Source organism: Erpetoichthys calabaricus, chromosome 4 (assembly GCF_900747795.2).
Source record: "Erpetoichthys calabaricus chromosome 4, fErpCal1.3, whole genome shotgun sequence".
Taxonomy (NCBI): Eukaryota; Metazoa; Chordata; class Cladistia; order Polypteriformes; family Polypteridae; genus Erpetoichthys; species Erpetoichthys calabaricus.
In genome coordinates, this window is record NC_041397.2 from 117126992 (window position 1) to 117145115 (window position 18124).

The following is an 18124-nucleotide window of genomic DNA, read 5'->3' on the forward strand; positions in this document are numbered from 1 at the left end:
AAGAAATGAATTAAAGCCAAAAGCCTAGTGTTCTAATATCAAATACTGTTAAAACTTCTTCTGCTACCCAAGCAAAGCTGATTCTTGCAAATAATATGTAATAACTAAATGTTCTCAATGAACTGAATGATCTATTTTCATTTATTAAAATTCTAATGCTTTATGTCAACTAAGAGTATTTTAGGTGTGATATTAATTAGATAAATTTACTAAATTTGTAATACTGATGTTATTTATGCCAAAATTGTGTTTATATCATACTAGGTGTGTTTCCCAGCCTTTATTTTGATAATGGCAGTGAAACTTTTAATTTTTGCTCATCTGAGCAAGCATCATACCATTGTCAGAGAAAAAGCAGTTTGTCCAGATTTGTCTGGCTACTAAACACGGGACCACAGAACTGCAGTTGTTTTAAATGGAAGGGGTAATTTAACAGGGTGAGAAGAATCCACAGTATAAATGCAGACTTCTCCTTTATCACATTCCATTAAAGGATAAGTTCTGTATTTTACAAGGCAAGGTTATTACTTTACAATCAAGGCACACAGTATATTCATTTCCCACATCACACTGTGTTCTAAAGTGAAGCATGTTTTATAAATTTTTAAAAATAAGTAGCCTGCTCTAGCATTTTGTAATGGAAGCAAATGAAGACAAGGTCCCAACTTGAAAACAAAAGCCTTAAAACATTTTTCTATTGTTACCAAGTATTGAGCTGTGTCTTGAGATTGCACACATTGCAAAACAACTTATCCATATTGTTTTAAGAAGGAAAAAAAGCAAAATCCAAACTACCATTGAGATTCAGCCATTTCAAAAGAGGTTCAGCTGTGCACTTTACTTTGCTGTTCGTCTTCCTCAGTGGCAACTTTTCAGCCTTAAGGGCATAGTTTCCTCCAGCATACACTTTTAACCTCAGAAATTCGCCTCCAAGTGCTGTCATTGTCATTGAAAAAAGTCACACTTATGATTGTTCATGGTCTGTAACTATATAGAAGCCTATTTCATTATATTGCACAGTTATTGCTGACTACTGCCTGGTATCATCATGCACGCTTGTGCTTCGGTGTTCTAGCAAAAGAAAGATTGAGCATACACATACTGTATAATGTAACCATGTGACAAGAACTTAACAGATGCTATAGGAATACATTTAGTTTAAATTAAGATGAAGTTGAGATAGTACAGATATTTTAGCATAGGCAGAGTGGTAGTGCAGAGCTGTTATTCCTGCCTCATGGTAACTAGGGTCTACATTGGGTTTGTACATTCTTCCCATGTATATATGGACTGACTGGTATCAGTGAATGCCAGTGAATCAACTTGCTCTAAAGCAGTCTCCTCAGTTATTACCATATCATCAGAGCAACTCAGCATGCCTGATAAAATTTTATAATTGGTTTGTGGAACCTACATCAGTTTCATCATAGTTTGGTTTTACTGCACTCTCCGTCTTTTTCCTCTTCACAGAGTTTTTTATTATGCATGCGCATGACAAACCACGGAAAGTGCATAAAGGTTAATGTTGATTGACCCCTACGAATTTAGTGTCATCTTGACTCTTTCAAAAACCTAAGACTTCAATGAAAAATGCAATGCAGTGTAATCAGTTCAAAACACACCTATTGTTCTGTGTACCATCTATAACCCTTACAGGGCTGGATGGGGGGTTTTGGGGTAGGCAGCATTAGGTGGGTATTTAATATTTTTGTTTTAATTATTCTCAAAAATCTCTGTCTTTGTATTAGACATAACTTTTGTACTTTAGTTTGATTATTTAACAAAAACTTGATAAAAAAAAAACAAAGTGCAGTAAATCTCTTATGTGTGCAACTCACCAATACACTGCCACTCAGCGTGAATCTCCCGCTGCAGATTATTTAAAACAGCAACACAGAATGTAAATAGGTGAAAGTAGGTGACATTCAGGAAAAAAATAATCATATGATTTGAGCACACATCTGTCTGTTGTTACAAGATAGAATAGAAGCCATAATATAACCACTGAAGAAATAGAACTTCAGAAACAAAGCTGTGGAAATCTGATAAATTGAGGGGTCGGGTGTCAATACTCCACACATGACACACGCTATTAGTGGACAGTGAACAGAAAAAATATCCTTACATCAAAGGAATAGTACAAAGAATATGTGATCAAATGTATTATTTCCACTTTATTTTGTTTTCACAAGCATTCCTCATAAACACGAAAGGCAAGTTTCTTAATTTGAAACCCTTGCATCTTCAAAGTGATCATATTCAGTAAGCTTTAAGGCTTTTTTTTTTATGTCGGAATCGCAATAATAATAATAATAATAATAATTCATTACATTTATATGCAATGTAAACAGCTTTTTACTTCTGTTAAAAAGAAGCAAGAGCAATCTAAATATTTTTTGAAATTTCTACAATAAATTCTTCACTTTCGAACTCAGTTTCATGGGGTAAATTAATATTCCACATGATTGTGAAGAAATAACAGACTTGAAAAATTCCAAACTGATCCATTAAGATCATGGTCACTTGTTTCGTCTGAACAGCATTGGTCAGACTGTGTTTCACTTTAACTAATCACCTTTCAAGTTAGTCACTAACACCTTAAAGGAGGGACTTTATGCTCTATATTAAGAAAATACTGTATGTTCAGCCTTTTTTAATGATGTCAGATGAAATAAATGTACATACATATACTACATACACATAGACACCAAGCCAGCCTTTTTTATTTAGATAGACCTGGTTTTCCCAGTTTTGCCTGTTCTTTTATTTCTAAAGTCCAGTGTATTATTAAAGTGGCAAAAATGATTGTGTCACGACTAAACAAAACGAGTGATCCCAATTTGATATGAGATTTGACTCGTCTGCGGGGTTAAGACAGCTAAGAAGCTGAGAACAGTTTCTAATGCAACAGAGAAAACAGTGCTGGGCAGATTGCAATGGTGGTGTAATGGCAATACATTACACCTACAAAAACAAATTGCAATAAATAACTCCAGATACAAATGGCGGCACAAAGGGTGGTCTGGTGCCATAGTAAAAATACTGAGGGAAATAATTAATGAAACTTTAAAAAGTTTAAAATAATGGGCAAGAAATGAATTACTCTGCTTAAAATATAAGTATGGTAACCATTGCATTACCACTACAATTTGAGTGGTGCTTTGTCTCTGTTGTTAGATCCCACTGTAGTATTTAGTGCCATTTGCGCTGACCCTGAGCAGCCCCTGTTATTCCCCTAGGGGCAGGGTCAAGGGCAATATTACATTTCAAACAGCTGATTTATATGGAGAAGCACCTTTGTGCCAAATTTCAAACCTGTGGCTTAACAAACAAAGCTGTGCATAGAGAACAAACAGAAATTGTGCTTTATAGATAATGAGATATACAGTTAATTTACCTGAGCACCCAGCTCATTGTATTGCAGCTTTAAAGCTGTTAGTCTGTCATCCAGCTCTTTAGGATTTTCAGTCTGTTGTTTTTGGACAATCTGTCGACCCGTTTTAATCACTGTTTCAACTTCAGACTTCACTTCACTCAAACTTTTATAAAACTTCTGTACATAAAAAAAGCAAAAGAAACATTTTTCCTTAAGATTTGTTTGGACATTTGCTTGAACGAGAGTAGTATTATATGTTTTTGATGCAGGCAAAATAATAAGATATTTTACATTTTGAGAAATAGAATAAATTATTTGAAAATGATATCCTATGGTTCTACTAAATCAATAAGCAAACTTAAATAGGTAATCAGAGAAAGCCTGTGCTTTTGTGATTCATTTTGCTGCAGGGCAAAGAACAGGTAGGTAAAAAAGAGGAAAGTAAAAGGTAAAAAATGATGTGAAAATAAAGATAAAATCTGATCTGAAAAACTAGATTCCAAAGAATTTCACTAAATTCCATCATCTTTTATAATTTTGGCCTCTTTGCCATTACCTTAGATGTAGAGAGTTGCTAAATGTAAGCTCCCTTCTATTAAAACAGATATTTTTGGTACACTTTATTAATCCCTGAGGGGAAATTGTCTTTTCACATGACCGGTATTCATTAATATTCATAATTAATATGATAGAATCAGGTTATACAAATTAAATGATCATTTCTTGTTCACTTCAACCTTATACATTTCACAGAGTATGTTAATCCCATACCATGCATTGGTCCAGTTGAGACTGGACAACATCTTGTTCCACACTTCTCATCTCCAACACAGGCAACTTAGCTTTAACATCATCCAAAACCAGCTTGCACTCCTGCAGACGCTGTTCAAAATTGGCTGGCTTCTGAAAGAGGCGAAACTTCACAGAAACATCTTGAAGCTTTTTCTAAAAAAAAGATAACAGATGAAAACTGAGATAAGGATCACTCACGAGATTGCTATATTGCTATGGCTTTGGTCAACATTTACTCAGAGTTTAATCTTATAAAAGAAAGTTACATGTCTTATAACTGGCCTACCTTATCTGCATGAACATTTTAAACATTGGCTTTTCTAGGTATTCAGGTTGATTCTTTTTCTTGGAATTCCTGTAAAAATCCTTTCATCTCTTTTTTATGCTCTGATTTCTCTTTCTGTTTGAGTCTTTTTCTCCTTTGCTATTTTTCCTTCTTGCATCTTCACTAATGCTTACTTTTCAAGGGCAGCTCATCAATCTATGACACAATTAGGGCAAACTATCCTGCAAACAAAACTGTTTGATAAATAGTCCTTAAAAGGTTTCTCAAAGTTGCATACATGGAGGAAGGTCAACAAAAAATGGGACCCCAAATATGTTTATGCTCAATAATGCATTTGTAGATTTTTTTTTTATTGGTACAGTTCAGTTTTCCTAATGGGTACTATACCTAATCCTGTTAAGTTTTATAAAACTTGTTTGAATTATTTTATACAAAATAAAGATTGATTTTTGATTGATGATTGTATTATGTGTCACAGAACCAAAACAAACCCTATTATTTTGTTTTGTGTGCAACAGTAGAATGTCAAGTGTCTTGGTATGAGTAATATCCTTAAGCATAACCACCATAGATGCCCAAGTCAAGTGATTCATGTAAACCTAAAATCATCAGAAGAACTTCATGCTTCAAATGGCAAGAGTGATTGACTTCCTCCAGCAACTGAAATTTCTATCAAGAAGACTTTTGGATTGACAATGTGCTTTGTAAACAATAATACCACTTTAGTATTAGAGATTATCATGTCTTGTGGAAGGTGATCTCCTTAGGGAAGTAGCTTTTGATTTTTTTTTCTGTAATATCCAATTTGATGATTTTGTGCTGGTGTATGATGTTTATGCTCTTATTAAACATTTTCGTGTAAAATAGGAAATACTTGCTCTTAATTATTTCCGATGTTTGAAGTGGGCAGGAACCATCGGAAATTACATTCCACAACTTCTAAAATTTTAATTCAAGTGTTCCCTCACTTCTCATACCATTCTTTACCAATGCCTTGCCAAATTCTTTTCATGCAGCTTGCTCCTTTAATATAAGCAGCTGTTTTTTTCTTGTTTGTCCAATCTACAGAGGATATGCCATATGTTACATGAAGGAAATTTTTAGAGGTTTCATGATAGCCATACCCAGATTTGCATATGAAAGTAAGAATTTCACTGTACATGACCCTATAAACCTGTATATGCGACTTGAGTTTCTTGAATTCTTTTCAATAACTCAAAGGCAATAACAATATTGTGGCCCACATGCCTGATCTGCACATTAGAAAGAACCTGAAATTTTCTTTAAGGTGACTTGTTGAGGTTAATTTGAGATGGTTTAGTCTGTATGTTTTTCAAGTATGACTGCTGAGATGTTACTGATGGAGTGGAGACTAAAAATTCTGGAAGTATTCTTTGAGATAGTATTTATGTCTCTCTAACTGTTCCAGTAAATACATTTCCATTGTGGAATTGCTGGATGGCAGCTGAACACCTGCAGAGTTTGGGTTGCAATGGTGTGCTCAGAACCAGCCCCTTAATGCTTTCAGCAAGAAAAGAATGTCCTCCACTGCCTCACACAGGCTGCTGCTTCAAGCAGTGAACCTCCTGGTGACATCAGCTGAGCTCTGAGTTGTCCCCCATCCTACATGCAGCACCAACAGATACCATGCGTCAATTGTAAACTGTATTCAATTTCATGTCAAGAACATATTGACCATCAATGGCAGCCATGTTACACAATATGGCTACTTTAAATTGTTCTTTCTTTTAAAAAATATGTTTTCTAATTTTTGTTTTGGAAAACACTTTTGGTGCTGAGTGGCAGTGAGGTTGTGCCCTGTCTTTAAAAGTAGCATTATTTGCTTGCATGACATCAATAAATTGACACGTCACCCATTCTTACACACTAGGATATTTTCTTACTTGCTCAGAATGTCACAACAGTATGTAACCACTTTCTTACACCAATCTGAGGGATAACTTCATTTTCTATAACAGCTATTGTCTCATATTCCCAGTTAAAAGACTGTTATGTCTGTTTTACAACCTATTATAGTTGAAGCAAATAAGGACATCTAGAGTACCTCATGTAAGTTTTTTTACTGTACATACTCTTCTGCTTTTCCTTTTGTTACTATAAATGCTGAAAATCATATGTTCTTCCCATGAGTTATATCAACTTTAGGTACAAGTTAGTCATTGCTCAATATATCATCATAATTATTCCCAATGCTGTAAATATCCTAACACTTGTTCTGCTTCTTTTCCAATGGCACAAACCTACGTTCTAACTTTACTGAGTCTCATACCACTGTTTGCCTTGCTTGCTCACTTTCACACCCTGAAGGATGATTTATCCACTTTGACTTGAGTCTGAACTAAATAGAATTGACTCACTCGAGTACAGTTATAGTCAACATGGTATTAATAAACGGTATTCATAGACAGTGGGGCTAACTAATTGTGAAAATCCCACAATCAAGACAAACATCAACATTAGAAAATTCCCAGACATGGTTTTTCCTGGTTTTCCACTATAATTCTATGGTTTACTTTCAGCTTTGTTTCCTGCTAGTTTTTAAACATAAATATGTACTACGGCAGAAATTCTGAGCATGATGTAATTGATTCATTTTTTAAACCTGCTTGTTTTATTATAGGGAGTACCTATGAGAAAGAGAGAGAGAGAGAGAGAGAAGGTTAGGAACATGTGCTGATACAGCACGTTGCTGCACCCACCACATGACAAACCACCTCAGGATCTCAGATTAGGACCTGAGTGCAGCCATGCAATGGGTGACACCTCAGCACCACACTAGTTCAGATGGAATGGAACAGTGTGAGGTTTTTTACTGTGGCTGGAGTGCCAATCCTGCCACCAACCCTAAAGTTTTCCCTGCAAGTTGGAGGGCCTGCACGCAGAGCCGGATGTCGGTTAACGTCATACTCAGGACGAAGCAATTGCAGGTTAAGGGCCTTGCTCATGGGCCAGTGGAATCACTTCTGGCATTTATAGGATTTGAACTGGCAACCTTCCGATTGCCAGTGCAGATCCCCAGCGTCAGAGCCATCACTCCACACTATGTACCCATGACATAGAATAATAAGTTACAACACAGTACATATCAGAAGGAAATCTACAGGAAATACAACTGAATAAACTGAATTAAAATAATCCCAGGAGGTTAGCTTTGCTTTAGGCAAAAGTTAATATTAAAAAGTTTAAATTCAATAAAATATTCAAGGTAGATCCAATTTCATAGAATATGTATATATAAGGTGTTTGTGGAATATTGTGGCAGCACTGTATTATCTTCCTTATCATTCTATAAATGTTTATAAGTCATATCATGATATTTGCACGTCTACAGAACCCCTTCTTTAATTTTATATAAAAACTGAATTTCAATGATGATTTATTTGAGAACCGTGCGGCTGCTTAGATAGGAAGAAAGTAATCAATTCATTCCAAGTGCTTATATAATGCATAAGGATAACATTTTCTAAAAGATTTCTTAATAAATATAAATAAAATAACAGGTCTTTAAAAAATTTTCACTGACTCAATATGTATCTATAGCTGTGCAAGGAAAGTATATTTCATGTGAACAACATCTAATTATTTTTAATCTCTTTTAAGAACTCAGTTGCTGCTGCTGCAACAAAGCAGAGTCCTGCTGTGTAGCCACATTACCCTCTTGTGGTCCAAAAGAAAGAAAACAGCTCTCATTATCTTTATGCTCTCTACTTTCAATAGCCTGGACTCATTCAAAAAATCTTGTGTTGATAGAAACATACAATTGATTACAGTGGCTATTTGGGATCATTCATGCACTTCTTAAATAAAACAGGATCTTTGAAGGCTTCACCACACATCAGTTATAGAGATATGTCAAGAGATATGTCAGAATAAACACTTCACTGAAATGAATCTACAATAATCTATGACAGTGTGGTCTACAATATGAAAGTTAAAGTATTTGAAGATGCTTTCCTATTTTTAAAAGACAAATGTTGTGCAGTGGAAAAAAGTCACATGATAATCCTATGTTTATATGTGCAAGAATATGTGGGAAAACATATTTCCTTCTCTTTGATATTGTCAAATGAGAAATGCACACATACACACACTCTCCTAAAAATATTGAAGTCTCACTTTACTCAGCAAGGTGTTAAAATAGCTCAATGGGTAATCAATCAATCAATAAATAAAATAAATCAATACATTCTTTACATTATCCAAAGATAATGATGCAATAATTGCTCACCATTGAAATTCATGATATAAAATAATAGCTATCAGGACTTGTGATAGAACCTAAAATTCCCAGATTTTAAAAAAATTATTATTAGGGTATGCTCATAATGGGTTTTGGGAATATAACCTGAATGTAAGTCCCACAGTCTGCTGTCTGAGATGAACCATCTACTTGTACAATTTGATTTTATGATCATTTATTTTACTTATTCAAAATGACTATAAGTGGTATAAAATAAAATTGCACAAAGCACGAAGAACAATGAACACTTCAAAACGTTTTGTTATGCTGTCTGGAATATTTGATGAGTGTTCAGGAGCAAATTTTGTTTCTATTTTAATGAAGGCAAACTTTGAACTTTTCTGTGTTTTATTTATTTACTAGGGGGCTTTGCCCCCTGCTCGCTTCACTTGCCAACTCCCGGGTCGGCACTATTCACTAGCCACTTTACAGTTCTGCCGATCGTGTATGGCGATGTGGATGTACAATTTAAACAGATTGTTATTTTCATGGGAATTGTTACATATGCATAATAGAACTAACTATTTTAAATTACGGCAAGTAATTAACCATATTAAAAAACAGTAAAATGGAATAATATGAAAGTAAATCATGTTTTATGTTGCGTTAGAGTTATTCGTAGTGTTATACGATTTTGTTCTGTTTGGATTTGAAATTAACATGCAAATACTTTAAACTTACACTTTTACTGTTAAACTTCACAAAAATCAAGTTTTTGAATAAAATTTTCATCAATATCGCATTGAATTTTGATTCTGTGTTTGGACTTACATCGTGACAATGCAACGTATAACTGCCCGTGAGTGAATTTTGTTTCTTTCTCTCTAATAAATAAACCAAATTTTTCGAATGTTTGTCTCTGTGATTTATTATTTGTCTTTGCAAAAGCTATTCTAATGGGAAACTGTTAATATTTTAATACAAATGGCATATCAAGATCTCCTTTGGTGTCTAATGTTATCCGCGGGAGATGTACTACATTACCTTTCTTGGACACATCCTTCTTTCAACAGTAATTCGGGCAATGGAAGACTGTATGCTGTAAGCTATTCTAACGGGAAACTGTTAACATTCTAAAACAAATGGCATATCAAGATCTCCTTTGGTGTCTAATGTTATCGTGGGAAATGTACTACATTACCTTTCTTGGATACATCCTTCTTTCTACAGTAATTTGTGCACTGGTAGACGTACAGTGTTAACGGTTGTAGATATTCTTTGAGATATTGTAAGTTTTCATCATCTGCACGATCACTACCAACTGTTTCAGCATAGTCTATTGATACGCAAATAAACATATTGCCGTGTAACCAATTGTCATTTTTGGCGTTAATTGGTTTGATTTCATTGTTTCTCGGTGCTAGGATTGCCCGTGTACTCATTTTTTACTATTGATAACCCTTCGTGATGAAATTCTTCAATAAGATTTGGACATAATACATCTTCTTTAACAGGGAACTTAAAGTGAGAAAAACGTTAACATTTATAACAGCTGAGAGTGCAGGAACTGTGTCTGTCAAAAGCATTCACACAAATAAGAGGTGAGAGTACCGTGTGCGTGGTTGAATATGGTTGGGAGGAGGACGTGACTTGAAAAAATCTCATGACCAAAGTCTCATCTCATGGGACTTGAAGTAATCTCTTGAAAAAAGTCTTCCCTCGTCCCAAGATTTTTTTATATAATAGAGAGATTGTTTGTTACACTGTAGACCCTGAGCTTCGCAATTTCATCTATCTGTATACTTGTATATGGTTGAGATGACAATAAAGTTCACTTTGACACTTTGATTGATTTATTTATTTATTTACTCAGAGAAACTGAGGGCATCAAATACACTTTGCTTGCCCTAACTGAATGTATAACTAACTTCTAGTTTATCTACTATTTAAGATATCAACAAACATACAGTAAGTAGAGTGAGAGTTTTCTTTGCAACCAAAAAATACAATACTAAAACAACTACATCTTTGTTTATCTATTTATTGCACTAACATAGCCTTTTAGGATGAATTTTGGTTTTCTCTGAAATAACGGGGAAGATCTACATTAAAGATCTACTGTAAAGGGCTACTCTTATTCTGCTTACTTTTGCCATATTAACTCAGTTAAGAAAAGGTAGGTCACATTCAACTGAGCAGATACTGAAGTTCAAACTAAAATCCTAAACAAGTCCTCTAGTTAAGCAAGGGCTTTATTTACAAGAATAATTTGGATTGTACTTTTTAGAATGTTTAGAACATGACATGAACCAAATTTGCTAATAATTAACTCATAACTCCATGTAAACCAGAAAATGGCACCAAGTTCACGTTTTATTATTCCCTATACACATGAAAAGTATCCAGTTTCTAGGAATCTCTGAATGCCAGTAGTGAATGATTTAATGTCAATAGTCAAAACTAAACTTATAACTTTATTTTTACAGGAAAAACTTAAGCTGCAATGTGATCTCAGGATTTTCTTTCTGTTCTCTACACTCTTATTTTTGAAAAGGTAAATCTTATTTATCTTCTTCTTCTCCTTTCAGCTGCTCCCATTAGGGGTTGCCACAGTGGATCCACTTCTTCCATATCTTCCTGTCCTCTAAATCTTGGTCTGTCACACCCATCACCTGCATGTCCTCTCTCACCACATCCATAAACATCCTCTTAGGCCTTCCTCTTTTCCTCTTTCCTGGCATCTCTATCTTTAACATCCTTTTCCCAGTATACCCAGCATCTCTCATCTGCACAGATCCCAAGAATATAACTTCTTATTCCATAACCTGTTATTGCCAACTCAAAGGTGAAGGCAATCCGAGACCCCTTTTTATTCTTTTCCTGGATGGATTTTTTTTCTTTTTTGCTTTCTTCTTCGTCCATGTTTTATTCATTGTTAATTACACTACTTTCTTTAGTACACAATTTTGATATTGTATGAGCAGCAACAATTAATAAAAATAAACAGAAATAAACTACCTTAAAACACAGAACTGGAACACCATCAGGAACATCAGAAATTATGCTAATTAATAGATACCCATCAAATAATTGCATAAAGATAATAAAGAGAAAAGCCAAGCAAAATGACACCTTTTATTGGCTAACTAGAAAGATTACAATATGCAAGCTTTCGAGGCAACTCAGGCCCCTTCTTCAGGCAAGATGTAATCAAAATGCCTGAAGAAGGGGCCTGAGTTGCCTCGAAAGCTTGCATATTGTAATCTTTCTAGTTAGCCAATAAAAGGTGTCATTTTGCTTGGCTTTTCTCTACATTCATAATGGCTAACACGGTACAACACCCTAGTACTATAAAGATAATAAGAAATTTACACAAATCGTTCATAGAGGAAAAGGTTTTACATGTGAAGGCATATTCATCCTATGCTTTTTAGAAATATTTAAAATTTTCCCTTTAAGGGATTGCAAAGAAAATTTAGCATACAAGATTCAATATACTATTTACCTGAAGAGCAGGGCAAGTAAATCATATTAAATGATAGCTTGTAAAATGAAGCAATATTAAAAACTTTCAAAGCACACAAGAATATTCAGTATTCATGTAAAGCTGTTTATATACTTTAATTATCTATTTACATATATTTTTAATTGCACAACATATCACTCTTTAGCATGCTGCACTCAAATAGAACCCTGTAATAATAATATAAAAGAAAATGGATAAGCACTTTTTAGGAGCTATTAAATGCAGTCTGCTTTGTAATGACAGCATGAATTGTGTTCCATCCTTCTATTGACAAAGTAATAAAACTTTGTCTCCTTAATGAGCTCTTCGTAGGAGAAAACAAATGATTTTGTCTGAATCTAGACTACTGCAGCTAGCTTTCCACCTCCTTATTTACAAAAATAAGACTAAATGAAGAAGAAAAAAATGACATTCGAAAAAAAAAAACTTTTTGAAGAGAGAGAATTTTAAAATGTTTTAACATTATAGTTTTTCTTATGTTTATAATGTTTATAATGATGTGTATTTTTTGTGGGGCCACCTGTAAAGACTATTACCAGAAAAAAACGGCAATAAAGTAAATTAAAGTAGTTTAATGAAAACCAAAGTCATGCAAAATTTTCCAAATTTATCAACAATTTCTTTTGCTGAAACAAAACAAAAGCAGCTTATTTACAGTATGTCTGTATATTATTATGGGATTGTTATGGGAATGCCCTTATATGAGGCAGGATATGATAAAACATGCATACAATATGAAATCTAAGAAGAATTTTGTTTTTCTCCCTCCCTCTCTGATTTCTCTTCTCTTTCCTAAAGCATGACAGCAAAAGTTACTGGAAAATATTGCCCAGGGCATACTTTAGTCACTAAATCAATGGCTCAGCCGTGTTCATTAAAAAAACCTGTGATGGAAAATTAAGAAGTAACATAAAGCCATCAATGGTGGTGCAAGACAGCCAAACCTGTGCATCACTAGTGATAGTTTTGAACAACTAGACTAACAGTACCTCTACAGTAGAAATGTAGTTTTGTTACCTGTGCTATAGTTTTTTGATGTTTTAAGTGGGAAATGATTAATTATGCATGGCTTAGATTAGATTAATCAGTAATTCCATTTATCATCCATTTTCTGAATGTGCTCTACCATTACAGGATCATGGGGAGCTGAAGTCAACCCAACTGTATTAGACATAAAGCAGAAGCATTCTGCAAATGATAAATCAGTACAACACTAGCCCAAAATTACTTAAAATGGTTTTATTTATACTCATTTTAAAATAATGCAAATGTTTAAATTGTGGGAGGAACCTCATATAGACTATGAGCTGAAAACTAAAAGGACGCTAAGCACTGTGCTTTCTGTAGCCATGAACCCGTCCTCATCTAATTATTTTCTCTCACCACTGCAAATGTACTGACATTCATGGCCCTACATCAAAATAAGTCACAGCAAACACCATCACAAACAGCTTTATAAAGCCAACAATTTGAGAGTATATAAGACAATTTTAGTTTAATTTAGAGTTCCTGCCTGCCTATTCACTCTCTGAAAGGAGTTTATATTGTCCCTTTGTCTGTGAGGGCTTTTCTCTGTTTATTCAGGTTTTCTTCCAAGGATGATTGGCAAACATAGACCGACCCGGTATGAACAAGTATAAGAGTGTCTTCCTTAGTATGTCTTGATGGAGTGGCACAATGTTCACCATTAGTTCTTGCCTTAAGCCCAATCTCTTAGTCTCTGGACTCTTGTGAGTATGAATTGTGTTACGTGGGTTCAGATATGGATGGATGGATGGATGGATAGACAGATAAAAAGAGCACATTCAGTTACAATATAACTTGCATTTACTATAGAAACATGAACTTAATGGTTTGCATTCTCAGATCCACTTAATTCAATTATATACTGTACTTGTGGCGACAGAGTTTATCAAGGTAGTAAGTTTAATAAATACGGTTCAAAATAAATTAAAAGAAACTATGTAGGTGGTGATATGATGAAACCCTATGTTTTGCTGCTGAAAATATTTTGAGCTAATGATTCTAGATATCTGCACTATCTGAAAATCTCTTACTTTCTCATTTGGAAGCTTGATATGCCCATTGCTGGGCTGAAGCTCTTTATTTGGGCAATATTAAGATTTGGCATATCACTTCATTCACCAGCTTATTCTTTACTTTAAGGCTCTTCTTTTTTCTTGGCCATTTAAGATGCAGTACTTGTTTGAGAGAAGTTCCATGCAAGATACTAAAAAATCCTTCTGTCTCTTTGTTCTTAATGCATGTATTTGAATGACACTGATGCTACCAACACCAATTCAATACCTTGTGCTGCCTTATAAATAGGAAAACACTGTATAAATGGTGGACAAGAAAAACAAAGAGACAACTACGAGTCACAAGATTGGAAATAGCATGCAGATGATTGTAATGTGTGCAATAATCTCATGATGCGTTGACAGAAAGAAGGATGAATAACCTCAAGCATGTGCATAAGACATCTGAAGCCATGTGAAATCTCTCTAACTTTCGATAATAAAATAATACTCTATAATCTTTAGCTTTATCATGAGGCATACATTTTTGATTCAAAATTCTTATTGTCTGGAAAGGGAATCTGCAGCACTGTGAATAGCTACAACTAAATCTTAGGTTCACTTTCCAAACACTTAATGTACACAGGTAAATAGTTAAATTGTCATTAATGCTATCTGTTGCTTTAGTTACATGAGGACCACAGATTATCGAAACAAAAGCATACATTGCGCTGACATGGACTGCATTTTTGGCTAGAATCGTTCCAATTCTGAATGAGTGTTTTTTGAGACCTCATTTTTTTAAAGACACTATAAAGGCTTTCCTAGGAGAATTTTGCCAAATTATAACCTGATTTCCTCCGCGTTCAATGATCATAGTCAGAATGCCATCAATGAATTAATAGAAAAAAAATTGCATTACACTGTGCTTCTTGCTTTCAAGAGTATAGTCAAAGTAGTCATTGTGTTACCTGTCAGGGCAATGAGGATGTTTTTTTTTTTACCTGTCAAATTTCATCTGATAACCACAATCAGTAATTTGTGTTTCTTTCAGCCACAATTGAAATTGGCTTTATTAAATCTCATTATCTTACCACTGCTACTTTACCCATCCTGTTCTACTCACATTTCTTTCATGGAAAATGCATTAAAAGGATCAGTTCTGCTTTACAACAGACTTCTTGGCAATGTTCACTTGCCATCCATAATCACATTGCTAATACATTTCTAATATAATAAACCTTGGCAGGAAGTACGCTCTGCCACAAATATAGCGGACACAATAAGTTTTTGCCACAACTCTCCTATTTATCTCTTATGTATTTAATGCTTTGTAGAAAGTCCATATATGTTCAAAATGAATTACAGGAAAGACAAAATTATAAACAATATTCTTTCTATAGAACACATTCTGCACAATGTGCAATGTTTACAATTAGAAAATCATTATATTATGATATTATACAATTTTATTAAACCATCCACCCCAAAATGGTTTTCTAAGTTTTATCAGTATTATGTTACTAATCTTACCTGTGTTATGTCAATCTGTGATAGAATTCTCTCTGAACCATCCTTTGTAAGGTTTTTCTTTTTCATTTCTTCTAGGCTACATTCATGTCCAGTTAACTCAGTTTGAATTTTCTTTAAAATAAATAACACAACAAATAAACAAACAATTACTCAGAAAAAGCATTAGTAAAATCATTTTGACAATGTTAAACAGAGTCTTAAAAAATGATTTGTTAAATTGTAGGGGGTTGAAACATGAGAAAACGAAGTTCAAATGTAATTGTAAGAAGCCTGAAAAATCTGATTGATTTACTTAAAATAAAATCCATTATATTTTCCTTGTTATAATTGTCCATTCATAATCTGGAGAGTGAGGGCATTTTTATGTTTCCTATATTTTTAAGTTTGTTAGGTTAACACAGAAACCTTTAGTAGTCAATATATGAGACATTTATTTTTTAGTCAAATATGTATGCTGGTCAATTTCAGTAGTTTGTCAGGGTACCCTTTATGCTCCAGCAGTGAAGCCTGCACTTATTCAAGTCTACTAAGTTTCTAATTACAAAGCCCTCTTCACAGTTCTCTGCTGTGCTTTGGCAACACAACAGCATATTAACTCTGCTCTGTAACCCTTTGATATTGTAACAGCAAATTAATAGTTGGTCTAAGCTAAGTAGTTATCAGATGTTTTCTGCTCTGAAGCACAGATATTGGTGATTCCCAGGGGACTGACAGTGGATTTACCCATAGTGCACTGTACAGTGCCTGAAGATATCTTGGAGTGTATTAATCTACAAATGTCAGACATGCTTGTTATACACAGCTTTTAATTTTATAAGTCATTGAACAAGCTCTCAGTATACAGAAAATTGCATTATTACACATACTTTAAGTAGCCTAAAGCACACTAGAGTAGATATGTATTCTATTTAAATAAACAGTTTGTATTTACAATATATTTATATATTGTCCTTCTCTGTGTCACTCTAATCTGGAGATAAAATAATGTCTGACCACAAAAATATAAATTAAATTTCTTAACTAATAGAATTAGAAAGTCAACACTTCACAAAAAAGACACACAAAAATGAAACAATAAACACCCATTATGTGTGGGCAACCTAACTAACAATACAGACAGCTTACGTACTGTCATACAAGCACACATGGGAGGCAGCTAATGGGCTCAAAACATTGTAATTCCACACCAGACCAGGGGGTGGCAGTGTGCACTATCCCTTTCTCTTTTTCTCCTGCAGAACACACAATGGAAATTCCACCAGGGGCCATCCACATCACTTCCGGTTCTGGCAAAAAATGACATCACTTTCAGTTTCAGCCACAATGACATCACTTCCTCCAACCGAGTATAAAACCGTTTTTTTTCTACCATTAAGACAGTTCTGTTTTGGACTCACGTCTGTAAAGACGTATTTTTTTTTTTTTTTTTTTTTTAAATTCACCAGAATCCTCAAATATTTGGGGTAGCTACCCAAAACCTTTTTCTGTGTTCTTCTGTTTTATTACCTCTACTTACCCCGCTTTTGCACTTACTATACTCATTTCCTTCCATCCACGCCAAATTGTAACTATCTTGGTTTATTACTAATAGAAGGTGGTACTTTATACCCTACTGAAGGTTTACTACTGTGACAATTTCCTTACAATTTCCATCATAAAGGAAATTATTTGTATAGTTCCAGCCCACTATATTACAGTCAACTCCCATATCCCTGGACCCCAGTTTTCATTTGAAAATCAGGGTCCCTAAACTGCTTTTGAAGCAATCCCTTTCTAAATAAAGTATGATCATAGTTTTCCCCTTCTGGCGGATTATTAGAATAATGTCTATCTATCTAATCTACTTAATGTGGCTTCTGCTCTGTCCCATAATGTCTACACAAGTCTTGGGAACTGGCTTAAACTGATAAAACCCCCTATGAGTTATCTTGTAGAATCAGATACTGAAATTTTCTTCTTTTTAGTGAAAGTTTGCCTTTCCAATGAACATCCTAAAGGTGGTATCTATTCGACGGTTAGACAGCCTCAAGTGGAATGATGACCTGCACTCTGTATGACAATGCACATATGAGGGGGGACCCAAAAATAACCGGAATTTTGTTGTTGTTAGGTTGTTTATTTATTTCCGGGTATTTTTGGGTCCCCCCCTCGTATACAAAACAACTAAGAATTAATGAGCATGTTGGCAATATTGAGTCCTTCAGGCAAGCTCTCCCTGCAGACAATCAGAGATGTACTGTATATGTTTGCAGTCATTCTCAGCAGATTATTTAAACTATTGGGTGTCTTATCTGAAGTTGTAAACAGAAGCATGCTAAAATATGGGTTTATGGTATGACTCAAATGGAAGTAGCTAATATATAATTATTCATCCAGATTTGTTATATCATTG

General features: G+C 34.4%; 1 protein-coding gene across 13 annotated transcripts in view; it reads right to left on the reverse strand.

Moving 5' to 3' along the window:
• Window positions 1-18124, reverse strand: part of dmd (dystrophin) — a 2688357-nt gene that overhangs the window by 1573414 nt on the left and 1096819 nt on the right. For all 13 annotated transcript variants that reach the window (XM_051926236.1, XM_051926244.1, XM_051926242.1 and 10 more), the window contains 3 exons: window positions 15733-15843; window positions 4148-4321; window positions 3398-3553 (listed from right to left, as the gene is read on the reverse strand). In XM_051926236.1, the coding sequence (XP_051782196.1) occupies window positions 3398-3553; window positions 4148-4321; window positions 15733-15843 (441 nt within the window). The remainder of the gene's footprint in view (window positions 1-3397; window positions 3554-4147; window positions 4322-15732; window positions 15844-18124) is intronic.